The sequence below is a fragment of the Argiope bruennichi genome, chromosome 7, assembly GCF_947563725.1.
Source record: "Argiope bruennichi chromosome 7, qqArgBrue1.1, whole genome shotgun sequence".
NCBI classification, from domain to species: Eukaryota; Metazoa; Arthropoda; class Arachnida; order Araneae; family Araneidae; genus Argiope; species Argiope bruennichi.
In genome coordinates this window covers 89,067,305-89,092,965 of record NC_079157.1, presented here as the reverse complement: position 1 = coordinate 89,092,965, position 25,661 = coordinate 89,067,305, and the positions used below count along the sequence as shown (strand labels likewise).

General features: G+C 25.5%; 1 protein-coding gene across 1 annotated transcript; it reads right to left on the bottom strand.

The window, feature by feature from the left end:
- Nucleotides 1-2,591: 2,591 nt before the first annotated feature.
- LOC129975658 (LIM domain kinase 1-like) lies at nt 2,592-24,085 on the bottom strand. The gene is made up of 14 exons (XM_056088764.1): nt 23,971-24,085; nt 23,771-23,867; nt 22,800-22,935; nt 22,092-22,201; nt 21,785-21,967; nt 19,907-20,000; nt 18,546-18,757; nt 17,217-17,364; nt 14,940-15,218; nt 14,318-14,383; nt 13,764-13,991; nt 12,870-13,024; nt 11,155-11,430; nt 2,592-6,322 (listed from the first exon to the last, which is right to left on the bottom strand). The coding sequence occupies exons 1-13, from the start codon at nt 23,996-23,998 to the stop codon at nt 11,184-11,186; spliced, it is 1,983 nt and encodes a 660-aa protein (XP_055944739.1). The 5' UTR covers nt 23,999-24,085; the 3' UTR covers nt 2,592-6,322; nt 11,155-11,183.
- Nucleotides 24,086-25,661: the final 1,576 nt, after the last annotated feature.

The window sequence follows — 25,661 nt, the reverse complement described above, 5'->3', positions numbered from 1 at the left end:
ATCGGCAAGACATTTCCAACAGAGATGGGGATTGGGGGGGGAAGCAAAATTTGTAATAACCCACAAAATAATGCACAGTAATGAATCTCCTATTTAAACAAGGTCATTCAGTATTTAATAGGAAATTTAATTTTAGTGATTAATTTTTTTTAATAATTGTTTAGTTGGTATCGATGAATTAAAAAGTGCACAATCGAACAATGAAGAATTAATAACATAATCTCAAATAAAATATACAACATTGATATATTGGAAATAGTTCTTCACTTTATTATCTAAATTTTATAACAAAATAAAACAATGAATGAAAAAAAGAAAATAATTATTAATTTATTATTAAATTTGATTACTAATTCGTGATAATTTAATTCGTTAAGTAAATGCTGTATAAAGGGAAACTAGTTTGATTTGTTCACCAAAGTATAAACTATTGAAATTTCCGTTATTAAATAATTTAAAATAATTATTCCTCAATAAAAATTATTAATACCAAATTTTTTTAATTAAAAATAATTTTTAGGAGAATACCTTTTCAGATATTTTTAATTGCAAAGAATTTTTTTTAACTAAAATTATGTGTTTACCAGTTCTTCAAATTAACAAAACTATACTTCCTTTGAAAGTAAGAATTCTAGCACACAATACGAAATATTTATGAACTGTAAAATTCATACAAAACTCTTAAACATTCCAGTTATTATCAAATATTTTCTCGTAAGTTTGCCGTTTGAAAAACAGCAGAAGAAAAAAGCTTAGATTAAAAATTAACTTTATAGTGATAAAATTAAATTATAAGATACTAAAATAGTTTCAGTTAGAATTTTAAAACATAAAAACTGAAGTAACTTAAAATTATCTTTAATTATTCAACCTTATTACCACATTAACATTGACTATAATAATGTTAATAATGTGGTAATTATTAACATTATAATAACACTTCCCTTTCCCTATGTTACTTCTTCTGAATTAGATAAATATATATTGCAAAAGAATGATGACAGAAGATGTTTTTACAAGATAAGTTTTAACTATTAACTAGGAAAAGAATTGTTAATAAAAAGTAAAATATAATAAAATCTTGAATATTTATTGCTACAAAAAACAAGGCAAATAAAATGTCTTTTTTATGTTTTAATTGCTCAGAAAATTTGAAATTGAGGAAAGCAAGGTTGAAAGACACTCATGCATTATCCTAATACACCAGTCTTGTATAAATTCTGTTACTCTTATTTTCAAAAACAATTCCACCGATAAGGGATCAAAACAACTGATGAAAGTAACAGTTCATACAAATTCTCATACGTTGATTTCTTAATTGACGATTAGAAGTCGTTAAAACACAACATCTGATTCACTTGTCGCCATATCGGTTAATCTGCCAATCTTATCAGGCAATTATAGACAAAGTTAATGGACAACAATCGAATCAGATTTTTGACATTCTTCAAATTTAATTGTCACAAACCGAATTGTCGAATTCGGATTATACGGTTTGTATGATCCGAATTTGACAATCTGGTACCATACGCATTGTGCTATACTTCTCTTAAAAAGAAAAAAAACAAAAAAAAAAAAAAAAAACTCGTGAAAGGGGGGAGGGGAATGAGTGGAATAAAGAATCATCCAATGTTAATGTTCTGTATATACTACAAAATCATAATATAGTTCATGATTTGATGAATATATCAGAAGATATTCAATAGGAATTTTTTTCTGAATCAATAATAAAAATTCAGAGTGTTACCACAAATCCCCAAAATGTAAAGTTAAAAGAGGGATAATACAAAATCGTTTAAAAATATATGACTATAAAACATTTTAAAAGTGTAAAATCAATGTTAACCTCTGAAATTAAAAATTAGTTGTACCTTCTACAGTATTCAAAAAATTTATTAAAAGCTTGCTTTAAACAGAAACCTATTTAGTAAGGAAAGATAAAATGAATCTTCTTTTGGTCACCAATAATGGGGGGGGGGGTTGAAATATTGGTAGAAACAATGAAAACAGTTTGAGTTTCATTCAAAACAACGAAATATTTTTGCAACGTACGTTAAAACTATTATTTTTTATTTATTAAGTAATTTAAAATTAAATTAATTTAAAAATACAAAATTCAAACGGTAAAAAAAAGCAAGATTTAAAAGTTGTTTTTTTTTTTAGATTTTAAAAATGAATAAAAATAGCTTTAATTAATTTAATACAATTATTTTTGTGGTAATATTTTCAGAAGGAAATTTAACGATCACAAGTTATCTCAAAGTTGGAAATAAATAAGTTTAATTTTTCTTCCCATTTTAATGTATCTGCATATAATTGAAATCATTTTTCTTACTTCTTTTTTCATCGTCATATGATTTCAGCAGATTTCTATAATTACCAGCATCCAAAATTAATAAATGTTGAGACCAGTTAAATATTTTGATTAATTTACAGTTCCAAAAAAGACACTTAAAATACAAATGAATAAAATAACGATTTAAAAAAAAAAACACAATACATTTAAATATCGATGTTTATTAGTTTCTGTTAACAAAAACCCCTTTTTATAAAATAATCAATAATGAAGACAAGTATTTGCATTGATTAAAAGAGAATTCAGATTACAACATTAACAAGAATAAAAATAATAACTAAAACATTAATAAAAATATTTTGATTTTTACCAGCAGGATTTAAAAAAAAACAATATTAAAAGCTAATCTACTATTTAATAAATGTTAAAACAAATATAATAAAAAATATCAACAAATACTAACTGACACTTTTTTAAAGATGTATTTTATATCAGCACCAAACAGTTAAAAAGTAAAACTAATTATTAACAAAACTATCATCAACAGAGTTAACATACATAAAATAGATTTAAATTTTGCAACATATTTAGTTGTAGCAATTTGAAATGTATATACACAATGTAATACAGGTTTTTGCACACCAAATTCAGTATTCTACAAATCAATTATATTTTCAATGTTTCCTTAAAGTTCTAATTTTTTTTTTAATCTTCTAAAAATTGATTTCATAAGCAAATTTTTGCATGAAAGTTTTAAAAATCAAAAGTTTGCTTTTAATAAAAAATATTTAAAGTTATTAATCTTCTTAAAAGCTTAAGATACATTTGATAAATTTTTAGAAAAAATAAAACAGATCAGTATGCATAATCGCAAATATTATAACTCTTCCTCTCTTCATTATAGTTACAGTGTATTCTAATAAATTTCTAATCTAACATTAACAGTTTTTGATTTACTTTTTGTGTGTGTGAAGTTATTGAAGACAGGAACAATATAGTGATTATTTACAATAGAAAATTTCTTAATTTACTAGACTATTCACTATTCATAAAGCAATTTTTATAACTACTATTCAAATTTTGAGTACATCTAATAAATTCTTTCTATTATTCTGCAATATAATTTAATGATGGTTCAAAAGAATAGACCATATTCAAACAGACCGAGTCTGATTTGTAAAATGATGAATTTGAGTGCAAGTCCTAATAAACAAAGCAAATGAAAGATTTTTAGTTCAATAACTGAAATCACATAGCACTGAAGAGAAAATAATAATAAAAAATAACATATACACAAAATCTATTAACAAATAACAGAATAAAAAAAATAAATGCTTTAAAATAAAATTGAAACAAAAATTTACATTGAAGATCTTAAGTGCACTTTAAAGGAAAATCAGATCTGTATTGAATGGAAATATACTAGGTCTACTTGAAAATGCACTTCTTAAATGTTATATATATATTATGTATAAAACATATCACCTAGAATAACCAATGAGTATAAACACATCACTTAGAATTTTAACTTGGTAATAACTTCAAATTCTTAAAATGACATTACACAAAGTAAAATTCATTTATCCAAATCCTAATATGGTACTAAACTAGAATTATGTTTGGCATTACTGATATATTTGGCAACTCTAAAAGACTTTTTTTAATGAAGAAAAGTCTTTATTGACTAATTAAACAGATGTATTTTATAGACACATATGAACATATTCTTTAAAAATGTTTTAACGGTTTTATTTTTTAAAATGCTTTATATATAATTTTTGATCAACTTCTAATAGGAATCTTTATGATTTGTACTAAACCATACTGAGCCATCTTTGATTTTAGTTCCATTAAGTAACTTCCCACAAATATATTCAATAGTAAACAAGTAGTATATATGCAACAAGAACATATTAAAATATTCAACTAATCTTAAAATTAAAATCTAGATAAGCACAGAAATCGTTAAATGCAATTTATAGGTCCATGCAATTTATTTTAAGTATGATAGACTAGTTGATTTTAAATGGGCATCCTTTAATTGGATGCACTAACTAATCAAAAAATTAAGAACAAATATCAGTCTTATTCAGTTTTGAAAATCAAATTTTTCAGTTAAAAAAATAATAATAATAGTAATATTATCAAATTTAAAGCAAACATAAAAACAAATTACATTTTTGTATTTAAAAATAATTTAAATCTTACATCAAGTTGACAAAAATCTAAAAAATGTTAAAATATTTTTTTATTTTTCTTTTTACTAGAATAGTTTAAACAATTACATTAATAAATATAAATGAGAATAATTTTGTTGCAGAGTCTATTTTAAATGGAAAGTAAATGAATTTCATTATCGACTTATTTGTTTACAATTACAACAATAATCAATTTAAATATATATCAATTTTAGAGCTTTTGGGAAAAAAATTCCATCGAATGATTCAAAAATACATAAAATATAACAAAATAAAACATCAAATGGAATAAAATAAAGTTTACACACATTTTTTTTACAGCAATAAAATTTTAAATAAAAAGGCAAGCTCATATAACAAACAATTTAACAAATTATTTGAATAATAAAATATGGCCACTGATTAGAAATAAAACTAGCAAAAGAATAATAACTTTTTACAAAACAAATAAAAATTTTCAAGTTTAAAACTAATATTAATCTTTACTTATAATTTTATAATATACAGTAAAGCTTTTTGACATTTAAAATAACAAGTCCTAACTAATTAATTCAGACATACGAGATAATTTTTCTCATTTAATAAACAGAATTAAATTTAGAACATTCTTTAGGACTCAAACTTCATACTTTTGGGTCAGCATAATGTGCTATTTTTTTTGCTTTGTGTTTTAAAAATAACATCAACTTTTTTTTTCTCCTTTTTCTTTTTTTATTCAAAAAATAAATTTTGAAACTTAGAACTAAGTTAACAAAACACACTAGCTGCTTAACAAAACTTTAAACTAATGCAAACAAAATTTACATTTTAGAAGCAACTTTCTAATATACATTAGTAAAAAGTAAAATATTTAGCATATAGACATTATGTAAATCTAAACTTCTATGGCTGAAAGAGATAGATATTATCTAACTGATCAAAAATTCTAAAACTTGAAATCTTAGGAAATTTACAGTTGTACCATTATTGAGCAAAAGCACACAAACTCATTTTTTGCTTTCAATCTATATAACAAATAATTATTTATTATCATTTTGCATTTTTCAAACAGAATTTTCTTTATCTACTTTCATTTTATCTGTACTATTCTAAAAAGTAGATGTGGATGGTAATAATGTTTATGGACTGACTGTTATGAAGGCACACTATTTTGCTTTCAAAATAAAATCAGGCAGTTTTCTTCCTCTACTCTAAATAACCATTGATGTAGAGAGAACAAAATTTAAAATCAATTTAAAACTGAACAGTTTCCAGTATTTAAATTCTTATAATTGTAATTTGGAAGATACTAATAAGAGTTCAAATAAGTATAATTCCAAAATGTAATAAATTATTAAATTTCATTCAATTATTATTACAAGTTCTATTTATAAGTAAACTTGGTTTCAAAACAGTTTTTCAAAAACAAGTATATAATTAACATAAAATAAGATATTCTTAAAAACATGAAACAAACACTATTTTACTCTTCTAAGAGTATTATTTTAATAGAAAAAAAATGAAACAAAAAGTTTATATCACATTGCACTTGGTTAATGATTAAAAAAAAAAAAAATACACGGAATGTCTGTTAACACTATATAGATAAAGCAATTGAGAAATGTAAATCAAAACACTACAAATCTCTTTCATTTTCAAAATATCAAACACTGCATACAAAACAATGCATTCTTTACAAACCAGTGATAAAAAATAGCTACTTCTGTTCTAATAAAAACTACACTACAGAAGTTTTATACATTTATACAGCGAGATTCAATGTAAATATAACAAAGAAAGCCAACAGCTTCACTCTGAGCTCAACATTTGCTGAACTTCAAGGAGTGCACTTCAAAAGAGAGAAAAAATTATTAATTAGTAAACAGTAAATTCATAGTAATTAGTAAATTTGTCACTACAAAAATATAATGAGAAATTGAATAAAAGATGTCAAAAAGTAATAATATAAAAAGAAAGCCATTCTTAATTATAAATTTCAATTACTATTATGAATTTTACCTACATTCTGCAAAACTATTCAAGTGGTTTTGCAGCTTAAAAAAGCCCAATATAGACAACAACATCACCGTTATGCAAGTATCCAAACAATAAATTTTCTACTTGGGTATTCAGTATGATATAATGTTTGAAATCCTCCAAATTGCCAATTTTTTGAAGTTGTCATATCATTTCATTAAAGCATCAAGCTAAAGCCCAACTGCAGTATGTTTAGAAATCTGGGCAATCAAAAAATATTCATTCATTGATAGTTGCATAAAATACAACTCAAAGCGACAGTCAAGAATGTAAATTTCTCAACTATGGCAAAAGATTTAAATAATAAAAACTTAAAAGGACATTATTTTTATTTATTTTTAAAGTGCTGTTGTTCACTTAATGTAAACAAATACTTCTGAATACCTTTAATTCAGACACTCTGTATGAAACAGTAACACTTACATATATATATATATAATTTACATTTAAAAAATAATATCCTACTCATCCAAAATCCATTTCATTGTAACTTTAACTTCTAATTTGTATAGGCTATTATTTTACTACTAGAACCAAAATGCTGTATTTGCAAATTCCTATATAAAGCTATATAAGTTTAGAATATTTTCTAATTTCTGCTTCAGTATGCTGTACCATGCTTATCAAGGCTTTTAAAAAGAAACCTTGATAACAATTGAAAGTAGGACTATTTCATTCTAATGAATAAAAATTGTTAAAGAATTGTTCATCTGTGTCTTCAAACAATGTTTTACACACACATTTATGAAAATTAAGTTGAATATATATACATTAATTTCTCAATTCATATTAAGTATACATCCAAACAATTACCCATCTGGATAACAACATGATGAAAACTCAAAAACTTTTTCAACCAAAACATATCACAAATATTAAACAGCATAAACATTAACTAATCTCAAACTTATGTTTGTTTGTTTTAAATTTTATTTTTCTAAATGAATTTGTATAGCTTGCGGGAAATAACTAACTTGTCAGAATTAAAAGATGAGAGAATAGTTATAGATATAGGAATTAACTACAATAACTTGAAAGTTTACTGGTTTTTGATAAGTATAATTTTATTTTTGCAATATTGCCATTTTTTTTTGTGAGATCTAATATTATATAAATAATACTTTGCAACTTTTAAACCTGCCCAGATAGTTCCCTCTTCTAAACACTTCATATAAGATCACAAGAACAATGTTATAGCCTGATGGATATAAGATGCACCAAGCCCATCATCATGGTAGATATTTGAATGGAATCGATTTTGAATCTGTAACCTCTATGCCCAAAATTACGGCACCAATCATATCAAACCATCTTTCATTAAGTGCTTCATAGATATTACTATCAGCTTCATGTTTAAATTAATGATTTTTGTTTAAAATAAATTTTATAAGGCAGCGATTCTCAACCTTTGGGGCGCGCCCCCTAGAGGGGCACGAGCACTAGAGGGGGGTCCAAGATAAAATATTATTCAAAAAAATTGATCAATTCAGAGAGAGGAAAGCACACATACGCATAGAAAACAAAATATATTTCGACATATTTAATATCTTGTTAAAGTAAAACAACTTACTAAATCAAAATTTACTTAATTAAAACATATTAAATTAAAAACAAATTTAATAATTATTAGTGACTTCCTTGGGCCTGTCTTTCAGAGCAAAACTTTCCGAAGGAAGGCTTAATATTAGAAATAGTCAATCTCAGTTCTGTTTCTATATTTAGTCGAGATCTGTAATTTGTCTTCAAAGAAGTCGCAGCATAAAATCCAGTTTCACAAAGGTAGGATGTTGAAAATGGTAATAGAATGCGAAATGCCTTTGTTTTTAGTGCAGAAAAATCATCCTCTACTCCTGCCCAAAATTCAAATAGTGATTTATTACTAAATTGTCTTTTAGTTTCGGCACTTGTAGTGAAGTCTATGAATTTTCTTCCTCATCAATTGAGAGTCCTTCGGGAATCTTATGAAATGAATCCCTAACCCACTCGTAACTTGCTATCAGTTTGTCGCCAACAAGAAAATACATTTTAAAATTCTTTGCCAGCATGGCTAAATGATTTTCAATGGTTACAAAAACAACTTTTGCATGTTCTTCTTCAGCCTTGTAAGTTTTAGTACAATCATCCACAAGTTGCAAACATTGTTAGGTTTTTTTACTTTAAATTTCTGTTCCACAATTCCAATTTTCTACAAAAAGCATTAACTTTATCACTCGTATCCAATATATGTCTATTTGCTCCTTGGAGTTGAAGATTCAAGTTATTTAATTTATCGAATATGTCGACCCAGTAGTTCAATTTCATCACAAATAAACCATCTCGAAAATTCTCGGCCTCCTGTCTGTTTCCTTTTTCTAGGAAAATGACGAATTCTTCTCTTAATTCATAAACACGTTGCAAAAATATCCCACGCGATAACCATCTTGCCTCGCAATAAAATAGTAACGCTGAATGCACTGAATCCATGTCTTTACAAAATGCGGAAAAGATTCTCGATTTTAGGGGTTTCATTTTTATATAATTTACTACGTTTACAACTGTACTTAACACAATATTCAGACCAGGACTTATTTCGTTCGAAACCAAAGTTTCTCTGTGGATTATACAATGTATCCAGACCCACTGATTCGATTTTTGTTTTACAAGTGCTTGTATACCTTGAATCTACCGGACATTGAACGAGCACTATCAGTGCATATTCCGAAGCAATTTTTCCATTATATGTTTGCCACATTTATAAAATCATTTAAAATAGCAAATAATGTGAGCGCTGTTGTTTTGAGTTCTATTGATTTGCAGAAAAGTAGTTCCACTACTGACATATTACCATAAATTCGAACGTGGCAATTAAATGAGCATCTTTATTACTATCTGTTGCTTCATCAAGCTGTACTGAAAACAATTTGTCACGCAACTTCGAGAAAAGCTGACACTGTACATCTTCAGTTATATCAGCAATTTGACGAGCAACAGTATTATTTGAAAGAGGTGTGGACTTGCAATTGTTTTGAAAAATTATCGCCAAATATAGTTTCTGCAATCTCAATTGCTGCTGGCAAAATAAGCTCTTCACCAATGGTGTGAGAGTTTTTACTGACAATTTTATATGAAATTTTGTAAGATGCAATTAAAGCTCTTTTATTCACAAAGTTTCTTAAAAAAGTAATTTTTGCTTTTTATATGATTTTAATTTTAATTCAAAGAATTATCTGGGGTTGTTGTACTCACTATGAAGCGTTTCCAAATGTCGTCATTTAAGTTTATTAGGTTTCATGCTGTCTGCGGCCAACATTTTTGAGTAAATTATATACATTGGCCTTTCTTCATTTACTTCAGTACTGATAAACCCAAAATTTAAATATTCTTGATAATATTTTCTTGTTTTTATTTTCGGAACCACGCTCGTCTGTGTATTTGTTGGTGCTTGACTGTCGTCTAATTCTCGCTTACTTCCGCATAAAAATTTATCCATGAGTCTGCATAAATCTACTACCGTGAATATTTAATAATGTAATTAACACGAAAGCATATAACATACACATTCACGATAGATTCGATAGCAATAGAAGGATCGACTCGAATGAGACTGGCAAGAATTGAAACTTGCATTATCGAACATTTTCCTTCTTTCTATGTGAAAACATTTGCTCTGCGCCTGCTCGAGACGGCATCGGTTGTGTGGATTCCCTTCCACAAACTTTGCTTATTTTTTCACTTTTGTTTAGTCATGCTTCTGTTTTACTTCTTTTATTATTCGAAAAAATGTATTCCCATTTTCTAAATTTAGCTCACCCCGTCTAAGTTAACTTTCACTAACAAATTTTTCTACTTTCATATTCTTTTAACTTTATCTCCCTGTTTGGCTTTCCATTCAAATATAATATTTAAATTTTCCCCTCTTTCATTCGCTTCATCTGTTCACCATCCACTTGGCAAAATGCCAAATGTGGTTTCTTGCCAATGTTGATTCGCTTTTACTCTTGTTTTGGCATTGTTAAAAATAATTTAAAAACAGAATGAAATATACTCAATATGCATTTTTGTTGTATACATTTTATTGTAAGCGGGGGGGAGGGGGCGCGATGAAAATTATGATTGAAAACTGGGCCGCAAATACTGAAAGGTTGAGAAACGCTGTTATAAGGAAATAAAGTTTTTTCTTTCATTCCAGGCAATGCTGAATTAAATCATTAAGAAATAATGAACACACATTTAAGGCTAACTAATAATATCTGACTAATGATATGTATTTTAAAATATTTTTTCTTTATTCTTTGGTTTTACTTCAATCTCAAACTACATCCAAAGGACAGATAGTTAATTAAAAATAATTTTCAAAAAATCCACTTCTGTAACTGTAACTTTACAAGAAAACTTTTTTTAGCAGCAGTATTTTGGATGGTAGTATTAAATATTTTCCACTTTTTATTGGTAAAATCAATTTGGTTGGAATTTCTCAAACTTCCAACCAAATGGCTTAAATGATACAGAATTAAAATTTAATTCATTATTAATAAATAATTAAGTTCTAAAATAATAAAATAGTGTATAATCACAGGTTCTAATGAAAAATCGATTACAAAATTGCACATTCATTAACAAAGCAGCTTAGAATGAAAAAAAAAGTTTAAAAATTAGAGTACTTACTTTTGTATTAAGTTAATGCTGCATTTTACTTACATCCTATAAGTAATAGTATCACAGGAATCAAAAGTAGGATCATCCTGCTTACTTGCAGCATGAAGACTTGGGCAGGTAGTACTATGGACCAGCATTTCTGGAGTTGATTCAGAAGAGGACGAAGGTGGACTGCGCTGGCGGTAATTGATGATTTCATTCACCATTTCTTCTGGCAAAGGAGCTCCCACAGCGAAGTGAATAACCATGCCCTGTAGCCATGGCTCCAACTGCTCAAAAGGAGGCCTATGTAAAAATATTAATTTATTATAGCAAAAAAAAAAAAAAAAAAAATCATGCTGAATGTAATTTTTATGATATATCTTGGATAGACAATTATCATTATACTCTTTTTTGTTTGTTTCTTTAAATGGGATGAGTTAAAAAATATTTTCTATGATAAACAACTAAAATAGAAAAAATAGACAAGAATAGAAGAATTTAGTTTAAGAAAATATCACTGAGATTCCATTAAAAAAAGGAGAAATGTTAAAATTAACTGTAAGTTTCCATAAACATATGTCATTAAGGATATTCAATAATAAAAAATAAAAAAACAACATCACAGTAAAATGGAAATTTTAAAAAATATATGTTATTTGTTAAAACTAGCATCAGACACATTTTTGTTGTATTTTTACAATGTATTTTAAATGTACTTTTACATAGAAATAATAGAAATCATTTTAAGGCAATCATTATCACTCATTATATAAAATGCTTTTTATAGCAAATATATAAATCTAATATTGATAATAAAAACCCTTTTTGAAAAATAAGTTAAAAATTCTTTTCATTAATTAAACTAACAATTTGCCCAGGAATAGTTATAAAACTATTAAAACAATTTGAAAAAAAAAAGATATAATAAAATTTACTTATCAACATCATAAGTAAAATGAAAAGAAATTTGAAAATATAAAACATTCTTGGAATAAAATATTTAAAATGAAAATATAATTATAAAAAATGTAAATTTAAGGCTCATTTTTTAATTATTACCCTTACTCTACTCTTAAAAAGTAAATTAGACTTCAAAACATTTAATAATCATTTCTAAATGTGTATCAATTCATGCATACATAATTTAAATATACCAAGAGTAAACTGAAAAAATTAAAAAAAAAACATTTCTAGTAACAGTCTTTGATTTCTTTCAATAAAATTCATAAATTCTACTTTCTTATCAAGTTTTAACATTCCAATTAGTTTAATATAAAAAATCAATTAAAAAATAATTTTAATTTGATAAGCTTTTTATATTAACTTGCAATATGATAATCATAAATGAAGATTCATTTAGAACAATGTATAAATAAATATCAAATACTTAAACTGAGTATAAAAAAAGAAAAAAGATTGGTTTGACCTCTTGAAACGATTTGAAATCGAATATTACCATGCGAAAACAAGCCTTTAAAGGTCTCTGCTCTTTTCAAAAACTTTCAAATTTATTTAATATTTTAGAGGAGAAATAATATACAAATCTGCACATTTAAAAAAAACTTAAATACATTTAGTAAAAAAATTGAAAAAATATTAATTATTCAGTAAGTTAATCATTAAAGTAAGAATTAAAAATCATTAATAGAAAAAAGATGCTAAAATGCACAAATTTAAAACTTTAACTTTCCAAGTAATACTTAATAATTATACTTCAGTAATACACAGGTAAATGAACAAACCGTTTTTCAGGGTCTAAATCACAGCAAAGGAAGGCAATATTGTAAAATGCCTCAGGACAATTAGCACAGAACTTTTCCTTAAAAACTACAGTATTAAGTCCAAAGTCAGGACTTCTTGGCAGATAATCTGGATCAGCCAAGACTCGCCCAATAATCTGAAAATAAAAGGATTATTTAAAGTTTAAAACATTTTTTAATACCCCCTTCCCCTAAAAAAACTATGTTTCTCTTGATAACATTTTAAGAATATCAGTAATTTTAGATCATGGTCGAATAATTAATATATTTATTTCATCAAATTAAATCACAAAATTATACAAAAATATATAAAATTATCAAAATCTGAAATAATAAAATCAAAACATATCTAAAAATCCATGCAGACAAAAATATTTAAATAATTATAATCTATTTCTTTTAATTAATTTTTAAAATTGCACTATGTGAAGAAAAAGTCTAATGTTAGATTTCTAAAAAATGTAAAAGGAAAAGATTATTTTGAAAATGGAACATGCACATGTATAAAATGCTATTAAAAAATGAGTGAAAAAGAAAATAGCATCTCAATTTCGATTGAAAATTTTCATTAATCTAAAACCTGATGAATTACAATTTGTTATAGTTTAGACCTAAATTGGATAGTTTTTTTTAATCAATTACTTAAAGAAACCAGAAATATATAATTTTACAGGATTTTTTATGTAAAAAAAATATCTGGTTTGAATTTGGCATTCAGAAGAAACCAAATCAAACAAACTACATAATATTTTCAATTGAATGGCAACTACATGTAAGTACAGGAAACTATTTTAAAATATTTTTTAAAAAATTGTCTTTTTAAAGAAATTTTTTACATAATGAATTGATGGAATTAATCCCTTTTGAGACACGTACCTCACAAAGTACAATCCCGAAAGAAAATATATCAACTTTTTCATCATATTTCTTTCCTTTCATCATTTCTGGAGCCATCCAATAAGGGTTACCAACAACAGTATACCTCTTTTTCCTCTCATATTTCTTAGGAGTGCTTCGCTTCCCATAACGCCGAGAAGAATGATGAATACTTTGATCGGAGATGATACGGGCCAGCCCGAAATCAGCAACAACTGCAGTCTTATCCTAAAATACCATCAACAGTTTAATTGGTGTAATTTTTACATACATATTTATTTCATTATTTTAATTGCATAACAGCAAAAAAATACAACAAAAATAAATAATGCAATAAAAAAATTAGTATAAAGAGTAAATTAATATATAGAGTTCAGCCATTTCAGAACTATATATTTTTTATTGATAAACACAAATGTTTATTATTTCACATTTGGAATACAAAGATATATTTACATTATTACCACGAAGAATATACAAAATGTTAATGTGTTACAATACATACATATATAATACTTAATATACAAATGTTAAAAAAAATTAATGTTACTTACTTCTTTTATAAGACAGTTGTTTGAATTTAAATCCCGATGAATAATATTCATTGTATGCAAATACGCCTTCAAAAACAAACAAAAATTGTGAGAGTGAGAAATTAATATAAATTATTATGAGAATAATTTCATACATAACAAAAATGAAGGAATTCATTAAAATATAGGTGCTTTTAAAAGAACAAACAGAAAATTTATCAGAGTGCATTTAAATATTAATATAAATTATCATAAAAACAATTTCAAAATCAACATAAATGAAAGAATTCATTAAGGTTGTTAATAAAATATTATTGTCATTAATTTTCTTTTAACCTTATTTTTTTAAGGGTAAAAGATTCCTATTTTCACTAATATTCCATTTATTTCTGTAATAAAATATCTTTCATACATTCACAAGAATTGATCGATTATAACTTTTAAGGATAATATATATATATATATATATGACAGTTATCAAAATGAGTGAATGAAGTACAAAAAATGTGTACTCATAATAGAAATATATTTCTTAATTTTTTTTTTTATTATTTGCTTTTTAAGAAATTATAAATAGCACAACCTAATTTTAAGCAACATGACATAGAAAATACCTAATCTACATCAACATATATCACCTTACCATTCCAGACGCTATGTCCCTAGCAAAGCTGACTCGTTGAGACCATGGCAAGGTTTGAGTCAAATCATGGATAATTTCCTTAAGAGTACCCCCACTGATGTATTCTGTGACTAGGTGTAATTTCTTATCTTTGTACAAAACTCCTATGAAATGAAGAACATTTTCATGGCACAAAGAACGGAGTACAGCAACTTCTTTTAAGAAATTCTTTTGAGCTTCTTCATCCACACGATAAAGTTCTTTCATCACCATCACTTCCCCTGTTTCTCGGTGAGTGACCTGAATATATTTATTTAACATATATTTGAATATATTTTTAATAACATATTTTTATTTATTTATTTACTACATAAATGTTGAAACAAAATTTACAGGCTTGTATATATTATATTTATAGGTAATAACCAGACAGGAGATTTAGGTTCCTTAGAGAAATGCAAAGAATTTTTTTAAGTACAAATATGCACGGCAACCCACACATGCATGTATATATACATTAAAGATCCATTCTTCAATTTGGAAGTTTTAAATTGAACCAACATTCATTATATAAATGCTTTTCATGACTAATATAAAAACTTTACATACAATATGTACAATTATTATTTACAAAGATTTACACATTATATTGCTTTAAAAAGGAATCAGCCATCACTAATTATTATCACTCTTTCACTCTCAAATTTACTATAGTATGTGACCTCTCATTCACAAAACAATCTGCTTGTGTTACCAGCTACATACAGGTGTAAATTAGGATGTTAAAAACATAACAATATGTATATAACATAGTAATCAATGCAAAAATCAAAACTTCCTCATATATACATTGTTCTAAGATTTTTATTTAGAAATAATATTTATTTCACATGAATATGCTGTGTGAATTAGTCACTTGAATGGTAAGTTGCTTTAATGAAAATCCATGGTGGAAGAAAAGACATACCTTTTGTTTAAATTATTCAATTTGTTGAGAAAAGAAAAGTAAATGGAAACTGAAGGGAAGGATTCCCTTAGAACAATTTTCAGAAAGCACTTTTTTTTTATACCTAAAATAGATTTTTTTAAAAGAAATTTGCTCATATTTATAGAATGCAGAAAATGTTCAAGAATATTTTAACATATGAGATAGCTTGCATTACTTCTTTTAATTTTTTATATTTTGTTATTCTGTTAACAACAGAATCATGAACACTGCATTATGACAATATTCAGAATAAATATATAGAAAAAGTACTTTAAAATTATATGGTGTTCCATTATAACAACAGAATAGATTAACTTGGTTTGTTCACAAAAAAAAGAAAAAAAAAAAAAGTTGCAAAATGTGTTAATATAATGTACCTAAACCCTATAAATAACAAATTAGAAATTGTTTTTCGTAATTGCTGAAGGAGTTCAATAACTTAAGCATTACTTACATAATTCTATTAATTTATTTTGATATTTTATTCCCCTCTGTTTCATTTATTTACTTTCCAATTGGCTTCAAAATAATCAATTATATATCATAACATCATATTATCATCTTTAAAATTACCAAGCCTTAATATCATAATGAAAAGTTATTTTTCTTCATTTAGTAATGCGTAATAAAATATAAATTGAAAAAACTGAAAGAAAAATTATTAAGATAAGGGGGGGGGGGAGCATTCAACAACATATTAAATACTTTTTCTAAACAATAAGTATGCTTTGCTTCAAATTGAATTCATATAAAAGTTATAGTTTATTGAAAAAATGAACGTAATGATTATAAATTACACAGAAAAAAAGCTTAATTAGATTTAATCATATCTTTAATACAGAAAATGTAAATAAAACATTTAATTAACCAAAACTAAATATGCTACAGTCAACAATAATAGGGTGAGGGCATGAGATATAAATTAAAGGCAATGAAAAATGAAGCATGAAAAGATATTTCAAAGATTTGCCTGATTTTCTATATCGCTGTTATAAAAAAATTTATTATAAAATCAGTAACTCTAAAATTCCAGATCTTTGTACATGCTTAGTATATCAAATTTAACAAGAAGGTATTTGAAAAAGTAAATCCAATCCAAAAATATATACAATAGATTAAATATTTATTATTTACAAAGACAAATGAAATGACTAATGAGCAATGTTTATGTAAATTTTATATCACAAATGCTTAATATATCATTTAACTAGAACATCTATTACATGACATGATTAAAGATTTGGTTAGCTTAAGTATATAATATCAAAATAAAAACATCTAAAAAATGCTTTAATTTTAGAATAACTTACTTGAAAAACTTGGCCAAAAAACCCTTTTCCTAAGAGTTTTCCTTGGACTAGATCTGAGGCACGAAAAATACGATGATTTTTCGGTTCAACACGGAAGGATTTTGTACGACTCAAGTCATAGGAATTTTTATTTGAAGCTGATGAATCACTATAAAAGAAATTCAATTAATTCAACAAGAACTTTTCAAATTTTTAATGAAAAGATTCAATTTTCAACTTTGAAAAAAAATTATATATTTATTACATAATTTGTCAAAAATGTTTATATATATATATATATATAAGCAAAAGGTGAAATAATTAAAAATTGTATGATAAAAATTTCAAGAATATTAAAAGGTCTACATCAAAACATAAACAGTACAAATTTCAGATACAGCTTTAAGAGATCATGAAATTCATTATCAGATTTGAAATACAACAAATATAATACATTTTCTATATAATTTGGCAGTTTCAGATATTTAATGAAAAATTCTTTACTGTGGCTTATAACATGTGGCTTCTTCAATAATTTTTTACTGTGGCTTTTCTTCAAATTGGGGAGACTAAATCATAACATATAATACGCTAATATGCATGGCAAAGAAATCATCTTATTACTTCATTCATCTCATTACTTCATTTGAATATTGCCATCATCTTATTGTTGAAAGGCAACATTCAAATGTAAACAAACAATGTTTACAGTTGCATTTAATTCAATACTTTGCTTAATTAATTAATGGAGCAACAAATTATTATATTAAATACTCAGAAAAGGTTCTTCCATATCACTGAAGTCTACATCTCTAGTCAGAGGAAAGAAATATAAATGAAATCAATGACAATCCATTTATATTTTGCAGGGTTTCATTTTATTCGCAAACATTTGTTCTATACAATTATAATATATTATTAATTATATTTGAGTATTATTATATTTGGTGTACTTATTATATTTCTATATATTTTTTAATTCTTTTCATTCTGTTAAATTTTAAGCATTTTAAAATTTATTATTTATTTTATATATTTTACTGTGCATTGTTATTACTTTCTAGCCTCCTTTTTGTTGGAGTGTTTTGTGTTCCCTTTTTTTTTCTTCCTGCAAGGCTAATTAATGCTCTAAACCAAAGTATTGAGCAGATTTTCCTAGGTGAGAATAAATGCAGAGGGGAGGAGGTCTGCTTAAAGAAGTTTTAATGTACTTCAAAAATGTTGGAAAATGATACTCAATAGAAGAAAACAATTTATATAAAATATTGCTTTGAAAACATAAAAAGGATTTCAAAACAAATAACAGAGATTAGGTGATTTTTTAAAAAAATTGTAAATGCCAATTTTTACCATGCTAAAAATCGTGGCAATGAAGATGACCTCTCTTTGCTCCCTTTGCCACGTTTTAGTTGACGTGATCTACCATCTCTTTTTTTATACAATCGTTCCTTTGAGACTTGCTGATGTGAAAATGGAATGGCTTGATATTTAGGTGCAACATTAGGATCATGCTCAATAGTCAGTTGTAAAGGCTTGTTAGCAGTTTTAATGAGTTCTTCAATCTAAGAGAAATAAATAAATATATAAATTTTGATACCATTGTGTTTATTTATCATAATGAGTAAAATTCTACATGAAAATGGTAAAATTCTGCAAAAGAAATAGTACTTTCTGTACAAATAAAATTCTACATAAAAAGAATATTCTAAAATTTCATATACTGTCATTTCAGTGAGCTGGAAGTTTGTCTACTCTCTACTGCATCCTCTGTTTTTTTATAATTCAAAGGATTCAGCATATATTATTAAATTGTATAAAAATAGTGCAGCATTACCTACACATGATATTTACTTAGTTGCATTTTAACCTACTTACAAGCACTGCATTTAAATAATAATTAAATAACTTTCTGATTTGAAAGCTAAGCAAAAAATTCTTCTTTATAAAATGCATGTAAAATGATGCATAAAACTAAATTCCACGATTTCATACTAAAAACATGCCATATTTTTTTATCAACAAATATAGATTTATATTGAAAATTTCTCCATCTATTTGCATATTCTTATCTGTGAGCAATGGAGATATTTCAAAAAAAATAAAAAAAAATCAGTATGAATTTTTATTATACTGGACATAACTGAAATTATTTACATACAATATTAGAATTTGAGCATTCTGAAGAAAACATTTTTAAGATCAGTAACATTTCCCTCTTATATTTGACTATTGAATGAAGTTCTAATTATTTAAATATATAGTTGAAATATTTTCAATATAAAATAACTCACTGATATTAAGAATATCTGAAATATTTCATAATTCAAATCCCATCAAAAATTATTAATATGCAGAATAAAAACATGTAAAAATGTCTCACTTTCAAAATTTATCACACATTTTTTTAAAAATGACATTAGTAGTATGTAGTATGATTCTAATGTTATAATTTTTTACAATAATAGAAACACAGAATTATAAATTTATAAAAGCTGAATTTGCAAAAAAGAATATATACTAAACTTAGCCTAACTAATTTTTAATTAACCGTAATACAAATTTGAAAACTGAAATCAAATTAATTAGCATGAAAGTAAAAGCTGCTATATATTAAATTTTATCTACAAAATTTTAACAGAGTCATAAGAAATAAATCAGGATAATTTTTTTTAAAGTACCATTGTAGTAATTTTATTAGCAAAATAACATACCTCATCTAAGGCTTGATTTTTAACAGGTACTCCATTCACTTCTAAAATACGATCTCCAACATGAATGGACATAAGATCTGGGCTCATATCGATACTAACACAATAAAAAAAAAACATACATTAAATGGAATTTACACATGGAAATTGCAACTCAATAGTAAAGATATCTTGCCAACCATAAGATGTTCATGCCACATCAATAACATAATAAATTAAAATCTCAATTAATGTTTAGTTTCAAAAAAATATTTAAAGTGTTCTATTTATGTAGGAAGAACATACTCATTTTAACATTGAAAACTTTGACACCAAGATTCCAGAAAATTGGACATTACAAAAGTCTAATCAGATATGCAACACAATTTGCATAAGATTTTGCTATAATAATAATCAGCTTTTGATTTTTTTTTTATAATATATGAGGCATTTGTTTGTTTATATGCATATTTATACCTATTTCTCAATTCAACCAATAAAAAGGTTGTTATAAGCTATAATAGCAGTTTTTATATTGAACTGACTGAATTGCAAAGAACAAGTTTACAATAATATTAAGAATCTTAAATCAGGCAAATCTATATACATCAAAGCCTATTTACAAAATCTCTACAAAATATTTTAAAAATTGTAAATATATCTTTGTATTCTTAATTCTAACATTATATTGAATTTTAAAAATTATGAAATATTTCAAATATGACATATAAAAAAAATATGAGGTGTTAAAAAACAAAATGTTCACAAAATTTTTTTTGTAATAAATTACATTTAAAAAAAAATCTATTATATATATAAGAAGAAAGACAACTGAAAACATATCTATTAATAATTCTGATGCAACTGATAAAAAAAATTACATTTAAAAATTCTTTTTTCCTTCCAATCAAGTCAACAAATATGTAGAATACAGCAAATAATTGAATCATTAATTAGTAATACATAATATAATTCTATATAGTTTTTCTACCTCATCAGTATGAAATGCATCAATTCAAGTGAAAATTTTACTTTATTTAATTAATTATTAAATTACTTTTGTAAACTTTAGTTGAAAAATCTGATTAAAGCCTGTTTTGAATAAGCCAAATTCTTGTTTAACCTTTTCTATGTCTGTCATGCAATTGCTACAAAAACATCCTAAAATTTAATTACATGTACTTAATAGTTATATAGAAAACTGCTGTTGTAAGATACTGGCCAAATGGAAATAAAAATTAAGATGATTCAAAGTCATGGACTATCATTAATATAGAAAACTATCTTCAAAATTATTTAACTTTTAGTGAAAGAACAATGTTTCTTTCACTAACTAAGGAAACAAAGGAAAAAGTAAGCTTTTTTCTTTTGTTTACACTTTGCATTGAGCTTAAGAAACATGGAATTGGGAGAAAAAAAAAGAAAAAAAAAAAAAATCTAAGAAAACATTATATAAAATTTCAAATTTTTTTTCAATGCATATTCATTTTTTGAAATTGATTCATTTTAATTATGTTTTGAAAGGAAACAAAAAGAAATTGATAAAATAAAACTGCTACAATTAGAAAAAAGAGAATTTTTTTTTTTTTTTTTAATTTGGTCCCACCATCTATTTATATTATGTACACTATATAAATTTAAAAAAAAAATCTTTAAAACAAATTCAGCAATACAACATAAATGAAAGAAGCAATTGTAATATCAATACTAATCTAATTAATATTGTTAATTACAATGAAAATAAACACAAAATGTTTTAATTATTTTTTGTTTATTTATATATAACAACAAAAATATATTTTTTGCAGTGTATAAGAGAAACTGTATTTGTTAACAGAAAATAAGATTTACCCTTTATTAAAATTACTCATAATCAAATTATTTTTATAAAAACAAACTCACTCAACAACATGAACTCCTAATCGAACCCCACTGATTGTTGAGCATTTTGGATTATTGGTAGACAATTTGATCTTCCTTTCACAGCCTTTTTCATTAACTGGGATTTCGACAAGTTGGATGCTATGAGGCTTGCGTCTAAATTGCTCAGCAATAGGCTGCATGTGACGCTTATAGCACCCACCACTATAAAGAAGGAATATATATATATATGTTCAATCAACAAGTGAATAATTAAAAATTTAAAAACTGATTTTGTATGATGAGTCAGAATCCATCAATATTTATGCATAAACAAGAATATATTTACCAAAACAGCTTGGACCTTTCCACCAAAACATAAGAATCACCATCACCAATAAACCCTCCACAATTTGTACATTTAAAACACTCAGGATGAAATTTATGGTCGCCAGCAACCTAAAAAATATTAACTCTATTAACAAAGATACATATAAAAAGAAAATGTATTTATTTATTCATTCTAAAAATTAAAGCAGTAAGAAGCTGTAAAATATCTGTACTGTGACATACGACCTTAATCATTAATTATATTTATGGTGATTTCCAATCATAAAATTTTAAATAGTTATTATAACAAAGGAAAAACTTGCTAGTTTAGATTACAATTAAGGCCCTGGAACTAGCTATACAATTTATCAAATATAACATTTTTACAATTTTCGCTAAAAATAATATTTGAATAAAAAAATTATATTAATATAAAAAAAGAAATTTCATAAAATGGAAGAAAAACACACATGACAATTAAAAAGACTAATTTGTTAATTAAAATCCATATATGATAACCACTGTAGTTGATAATTACAAATTTTATTTCAAGGCTGAATTTGAAAAAACTGCCGTTAAGTGCTAGATAATCAAAAAAATGTTCTAAATCTATAAACTTCTATGCTGTAACTTATACTTTAAAAAAAATGAACAAAAATATTTGAATTAAATGCCTCCATATATCTATTCAGTGAATATCAAAGAAACAAATTTTCCTACAACATACCATAACAGGACCTGTGATGACAGCATTACAATCTTGGCAAGATTCCCCATAATTGGAGCAGTAATCATCTTTACAAAACAATAAACCATCTTTTTCAAAATACCAGTTGGAAAGTAAGATATCACAAACTGAACATCTATAACAAAAATAATTTTAAATAAAATTATACACACATTTTCCATGTTAATATCAATGTGCTAAAATATCATTTCTTTTGAAAGTAGGTATTACACTTTTAAAAAATATATAATACAAAAAATTACAAAATAGTAATCAAAATACACAAATTGAATTACTTCATTTACTCCCAACCATTTCTAAAGAAAAATTATGTCTAAATAAAATCCAAAATTAGTCTGCATTTGAATAAAAAAAATTAACTACTTATCATTTGAATTTATATTCACACATTAGTGCGATATTTATATTCATAATTTATATTCAAACATTAGTTTCCTCAAGGAAATCAATAATCTTTTTATGAACATTATCATATTAGAGATAAAGTTAAGAAATAAAAATGGTACAGATAAAAAAAAATTAATATTTCCCCAATGGAGGTAAGAAAATATAAACACACAGCACATATAATGCAGTACACATATAATGTTCATATAATTTAAAATTTAATAGCAGTATTATATTTAATGATTATTGAAAGTATTGCTTTTTAGGTAAATAAAAATGTGTTTCGTTTTATTTAAGAATGTGCTTGCCATAACTTTAATAACTGCTAATGTTTTAGCAACTAATGCACATTAATAAGATAGAACTGGTAAATTTATAAATTACTAATGATATAAGAAAAATAATTTTTATTTTTCAGGTTTAGAACACACGATGAAATATTTCTGAATTATACAAGAGCAAATCATTCTCTCGTCTAAGAAACCCATACAATAATAGAAACCAAATTTTAAAATTCACTTCCGAGATTAAACGGGTAAAATCAAAATAACAATAACACACACCTGAAGCAATCAACATGCCATTCCTTATTCAAAGCTTCCAAAAATTCATCATCATCAATAATATTCAGACATCCAGCACACACACTCGAAGATTCATCTGCGAAATATGGAAAATAAAATATGTAATAATCCATTATAAAGAAATAAATTCATATATACATAGTAAACAATACCATATTACTGAATAAATAAAATATTACCTGAAGGAGAAGGCGAACTATCCCCCATATCTTCATACCTAATCGTTATTGCATTTCTGCAACCTTAAATTCTTACGACGATAAAGCGTTTTGCAAATAAATAAATCAACACGCTAGATATTGCCACAAATAATTTCTAGAATACTTTTCACTAATAGAAATTTTTGAATTTCTGTTTTTTAAATTATAGATACTTCGTTTATTTGCTGAATTACTTAATAAACTTACTAAATATTTTAGATGTGCTTGAAAATTAAAGAGTTGTCCTAAAAATTTGAAGCTCAAGTACGACCCTTTGTCTTCTCTTTGTGTCATTAACTGGCACGGTGGATGATACACTTCTATGGTGAATCGTCATTTCCAAACACTTTTCATCTGATAATTTGATAATTGATTTCATAAATTTCATCTGAGACAGGTTCATAGGATTTTACACTTTCTTTCGAGCGCCAGAATTTTTTTAATATGTTGATAATACATTGAAACAGGATCAAAGAAAGAATTACATCAGAAAATGCCACTGCGATTATTTATTACAGATACAGAATATGACGGAGCTACCATTCTCATATCAATCTGATTCTGTGCTTGCGACCCTTCCATCTTCAACATTAATTTACCTTAATTTCTATAAATAAACTTGTTTGTTCAAAAAAAGTAAATGCTATTCAGTAATAAATTTCTTTTGGCGAAGGGATGAGAAATAAGTGGATTCTAATAATAAACAGATTTTTAAAAAATGGTATTCGGTCGAATTACTTCCTCTCCGTTGACGATCTTTGGAAAAATTACCCCAAGAGTGGTGATAGTCATTAGGAATTTTCTTTCCGTTTCCGTTTATGTTGTGTCACAAGAACGAATATTCGAATTATTTGAATGTTTCGATAGGGCAAAGATAACTTCTCCTTTATAAAATAAACATTCAGCAATCTATAATTTCTGAATAGAATTTCTTTTAGAGTTTAAAATTTCAGTGGAGAAATACATATAATAATACAAATTCTAACATTACATCTAGTTTCGTTTTCAAAAGGACTGTTTGTTATCTGATTCAGAAACTAGCTGCACTTTTGCATCAGGAGGCATTTATTTCATCAAAAAATGGTTGAGATTAGAGGAAATATGAAAGGTGGAGATATTTACATTCACCAATAGGGTGACTCATATTTTTCGTGGAATTAGAAGGCGTAATAAATGCTCATCTTTCTGCATACTACCGCTTATCAAAATACAATTGTTGAAAAATGCTACTCACACGATTTTGAAACAAACGATAGATTTATATGAAAGTATTATTTTTTTTTATTTACAAAATGTAATTGTAATACCTATAACTTTTGAAAGGCATCTTTGAAATAATTTTCATTTGGAAAAATAATTTATCTTAAAAACAAAATGCTATATCTGAGAAAGGAAATTTAAGTTTAAATATTTCGATGAACGGAACTAGTTCAGGTATAATGCGTTTCTTAAAATGTTTTTCAAGAAAAAACTTGGAAAAATAATTAAAACCGTTGTCATGGGTGTTAATTTATAAATAAGAATTTGAACCCTAATCAGTTCTTTGTCAAAACTAATATTGGTTTGCTAAAATGAAATTTTTTCAAATATTTTTCTGCCTCTTTCAGAGATGTACAAATAGATTACAAGTGATCATGCATGAAGCATGTTGAAAAATATAAAGTATTTAG